This window comes from Anneissia japonica, unplaced genomic scaffold (assembly GCF_011630105.1).
Source record: "Anneissia japonica isolate Jap-2015-1 unplaced genomic scaffold, ASM1163010v1 scaffold724_len3256291_cov202, whole genome shotgun sequence".
Classification (NCBI taxonomy): Eukaryota; Metazoa; Echinodermata; class Crinoidea; order Comatulida; family Comatulidae; genus Anneissia; species Anneissia japonica.
Window position 1 is genome coordinate 2,719,500 of NW_022744966.1, and position 4,858 is coordinate 2,724,357.

Here is a 4,858-nt window from a genome sequence, read left to right on the forward strand (position 1 = left end):
TATGTATTGACCTAGGCTACTATGGCTAATGACAGGTACGCTTTCACCATTAAAGGCTTTTTCTATGAATGGAATGACCTGTACGAAACACGAGCTCCTGTAGACCAAACCCAGTACCGTTACGATTTTAATCGTACGGGAAATATCCTCAAAATGGGAAAAACCCACGTTTGTTTTCAACAAAGATCTTATAAACACAAAGCAAAGATCTTATAAACACAAGATAGCGTTCTCCGCGATTTACGCGTAACAAATAGAAGCGTCGGTCAAGGTTCAAAAGTTTCCAATTTAGCAAGAGGGCGTCATTCATGCGCTATTATAGCAAAGAGAAAAAGTAATCAGTTTTGGAAGAGGGCGTCCTATCTGTTGCCATGGATTTGAGATGGTTCCTGTTCTGCTGTTCACAGTAAGGTATGGTCATAGCGGTCAAAGGTCAAAAGTTTCCTTTTTAGCAAGAGGGCGCCATTCATGCCTTATTACAGAATTTGCACGCGTAAATCGCGGAGAACGCTATCTTGTGTTTATAAGATCTTTGACACAAAGTAATAAGTTTTTGAAGAGGGCGTCCTATCTGTTGCCATGGATCTGAGATGGTTCCTGTTCTGCTGTTCACAGGCGGTGTACTGTATGGTCAGATCAGAGCGGTCAAGGGTCAAAAGTTTCCAATTTAGCAAGAGGGCGCCATTCATGCCTTATTACAGAATTTGCACGCGTAAATCGCGGAGAACGCTATCTTGTGTTTATAAGATCTTTGTTGAAAACAAACGTGGGTTTTTCCCATTTTTTCCAGACACAGTACGGTACTAGGCCTATGTACTTGTTTTGTCGTTGAGCGTGCAAGAATTCTTTTTAGAAGTCATGATTACTGATGCTGAAAAGACGGAATTAAGACACTTGCTTAATTTTTTATCTACTGATGAAATAGTGTCACTTAAAGACACCGTTACAAATAAACTTTTGGAAACAACGTCAAAGGAAGGTAGGCCTATTTTCGCCTAGGCTAGGCTCAGCTCTTCTTTATTATCTCGAGCAGCGGAGATATCACCTCGCTACACACTGCATATGGCACTATATGATCTAAAAAGCTTAATTCCTCATCTCCGTCACAGTCATCTCCATCACAATTTTACTGTGATGGAGATGACTTCTTGATGTTTTCTTTCCTCAAAAACGAATATAAAATAAAAATGATAATTGATCTGGTTTATGTTGTTAGAAACCTTTTTGCTCAATGTTTATTATCCTATATTTAAATAATACAATCTATCTTTTAAATTTACTAGGATTCACATTTATGAGTATCAGTATATCATCATCTTCGTCACAAAAAGTGATTGAGATGATTTCTTGATGTTTTCTTTTCTCAAAAACGGCTATAAAATAAAAATGATAATTGATATGACTAATACGTTGTTTGAAACCTGTTTGTTCATTGTGTATTATCCTATATTTAAATAATACAATTTATCTTTCAAATTTACTAAGATTCACATCTATATTTATATCATCATCTCCGTCACAAAAAAGTGTGATGGAGATGATTCCTGAAATATTTGCTGTGTTACAGAACTGAAAATTGAATGCTTAAATAAACGTTTAAAATGCCCTAATTATTGTGCCGAATGTTTATTATAGTTGTTATATGGCATAATGGTGACATGTGTAATAAAAGAATTACAAATGTGAAACTTTTTTTTTCATGATTTCTAAACCTCTAAAATGGCACATTAGCGAAGAATTACCCTAAATCGTTCTTGGCATGGATATGGACATGCATCAAAGATACTAAAACACAAGATATGAGGGTAGAAGAAAAATGAGGGTAGTTGCTATACAACGTGTTCAGCCGAAGGGCGTGGCTTTGTATGTTAACGTCATGCATAATTTCATCTATAGTTGTCTTTTAGTTATCGTTCGCCCTCGACATATAGTAGGCCCTGTCAGCAAAACACGGGAACTTCATTGTACAACCAATGTAAGAAAAAATAAGTTATCCCTGTGTAATTTTCTTTCTAAAATTAGGATCCCTGGAACATTATCAATTTATGGGGTCTACAAAAGACCTGCCAACCGCTAGGCCATGAAAATCTGGAGATTTTTTTTAAAATTTAAAAAAAATCTGGAGATTTTCCAAAAAATCTGGAGGTTTCCAGAATTATCCAAAAAAATGATGCAATTTACTAAAAAAGACATGTCAAGACAAATCATAGAAGTATAAAATAAATAGCACAAAATTACTGCAAAACAACTTATTAAATTGCTGCTTGTCTATCGCAGCAAATACATTGAATAATAACGATCTAATCAATCATTTATGTATAAATCAAAGTCTTTTCACGAGGGAACCTGTAAAATCAGTGAAATCGGGGGAAAATTACATTCGATCGGGAGAACTGGAGATTTGTTTAGATATCGGGCGACACCCGACAGGATGGGGTGAGTTGGCATGTCTGTCTACACAGAGGGAAATAATACATAGGCCTAGTTAGTCTTATTTTAGCGGTAGGGAGCCGTAATCACAGAAAGAAATGAAAACAATTCAATGGCCTATACTGCTAGTACTACAATACTGTTCTTAGTCTGTGGATTTTCCAACCAAATCCCATGAACAAATTGTCTTACTGGAAGAGAAAATGGGCCTAATAAATAAAAATTACAACTTCTATTACAACATAACTGTTGAAGTTAAGATTTATTACTTTTTAATGTTTCACAAAATTGCCGGCTATATTACAAAAAAAGAGAAGGAGAACAGAATGTTAAATATTTAATTAAAACATATTAACTTTCCAATGTCTGTATTGCAATTTGTATTGTATAAAGTAATGTATTAAATAACAATTAGGCCTATTCTTTAGTAGCCTAGGGGCACATTCTGCATAGGCCTAAAAGCCTAGACATTGGCTGCTCTGGGGTACATTTGGGGGGAGGGGGCGGGGCAGGCTAAGCTGTCCAACAGGGGGCTTGAGCTTGTATGCCTGAGGAGGGGGAGGGTTTAGGAGATAACATTTTTCTAAAAATAGGGAGTTTTGGATGGCCGTAAATGGCACTTAGCAGTGTGAAAGACAGTTTGGCTTGGTGTAGGCCTATATTTAATTTTTTTTTTTTGGTCCGACTGCCTGACGAGCTCGGCCGGGGGGGCCTTGACTTGTCCGATGGGGGGCTTAAAGCCCCATTGTACCCTGGCACCGCCACTGCTAGACAGACTGCTGCTTGTGAAGCACTAGGACTATGCCTTGCCTAGGCCTCAGACTACTGAAGAGGTCTTCTGGTCCGACCTAGCGCAGGCTTAGAGGTGCCTAGACCAACACGATCGTCCATACTTTGGGCCTAATCGTCTGGAAATGGATTTGATGTCTCTTGAGCCCCCGATCGTCTGTTACCCGGCCGTAGCAGCAGCACAAACCTATGCACAAACTAAGCCTCAGCCAGCCTCGCTAACTGTTGGTCACATGTTGCGTGTGCAATGTTTTTAGGTAGACGGTATAATTTATACATGACGTGTCACCATACAAGCTAAGCCCCCACGGCTGAACCCTTTGTGTTTAGCAACTACCAAAAATGATGCGGAAATTGGTCCAGACGTACGTGGCGCCCTTCTCTTTTTATAATGCAAGTTTTCTATATTTGATCCAGTCGTAGGCGCCTTTCTGTTGCTAAGCATATCCAGATCAGGGCTCGAAATTCACGCTAGCAAACTAGCAATTTGCTAGTAGGTTTGTCATAATTGCTAGGTAAAAATTCACAAACCAGCAAATTAAAAAAAATGATTGCTAGTTGAAATATCTATACAATATATCTTGTAATTAGCCTAGTATTAACTAAATCTAGACTAAACTGATCTAAAAAAACTAATACAAATTTTATTAAATTTATTTATTTATTTTTTAATTATGAAAATCGACTAAAAATGCCTATAATCGACGAAAAACGATCGTTTTTTTCATCTTGAGCACAAGATGTGAAGTGCGCCACCAACATTAATTTGTTTAAACCTTGCATTGCTTGCATGCATGCAACAAGTTAGCAGTGTGCAGAAAAAAAATCGCTCACATGTGTTTGTTGACGGAAGTCACAGGCGATGCAATCGGTAGTTAAGGCGAACATATTGTAATTTGGTTCTTTTTAGATAATAAACAATGTTTCAGATATGATAATAATTTACTATGAAGCTTAGACAAATAATAGGTTACAACCTAGGCTTCAATTGGCAGATGTTTTAGGCCTAGCCTACTAGACCCTAGCCTAGCTAGTCTGGCTAGGCCTAGTACTGTAGCAGTAGACCTCCTAACCTAGGCCTAGGTCTACTACTGCACCAACGGCCGCCTACAAAACGTCTAGCCCCAGCTTTAAAAGACCAAGGCTTATCAAAATAAATATTGTACAAACAAATCTGTTGCGTAAAATTAAGTTTCTGTTATGGCCTTTTTCTGTCAAAGATTTGGCTTGCTACCAATGCAGTTTTTGAAATCTCTAGGCCTAGCCCCTAGCTAAGCCTGCCTAGGCTAGCTAGGCCAATGCTAGTCTGGCAAAAAAAAAAACTCCCTCCCCCCTCCCGTCCCTGAATATTTCTGAGGGTGTGACACTAAACAAGTATATTTTTTTTAATTTTCAAAATAATATGATATAAAATTAATATAAAATAAATTTTATTTATAATTATATTATTTTGAAAAATTCCAATAAGCTGTACATATTTAATATGAAAACAAAATCACGATACAAAATAAAAATTAAATGAATGATAAACTTAAGTATAATATTAAATTTTTATTTTGTATCATGATTTTTTTTTTCATATTAAAAATTCATATTAAAAATTTTTTGACACTGAAGTGAATAAATGTACAAGGTATAG

General features: G+C 36.8%; 1 protein-coding gene across 13 annotated transcripts in view; it reads left to right on the forward strand.

Annotated features, from left to right (window-relative positions):
- The first annotated feature begins 718 nt into the window (after positions 1–718).
- LOC117119834 (uncharacterized protein C3orf38 homolog) overlaps positions 719–4,858 on the forward strand; it is an 18,518-nt gene continuing 14,378 nt past the window's right edge. For 4 of the 13 annotated variants that reach the window (XM_033264784.1, XM_033264790.1, XM_033264789.1 and 1 more), the window contains exon 1: positions 719–979. In XM_033264784.1, the coding sequence (XP_033120675.1) occupies positions 859–979 (121 nt within the window). In that variant the 5' untranslated portion in view covers positions 719–858. Of the gene's footprint in view, positions 980–3,982; positions 4,111–4,858 lie in introns of those variants that run through there. The other 9 variants (XM_033264793.1, XM_033264795.1, XM_033264786.1 and 6 more) reach the window with 4 other exon arrangements.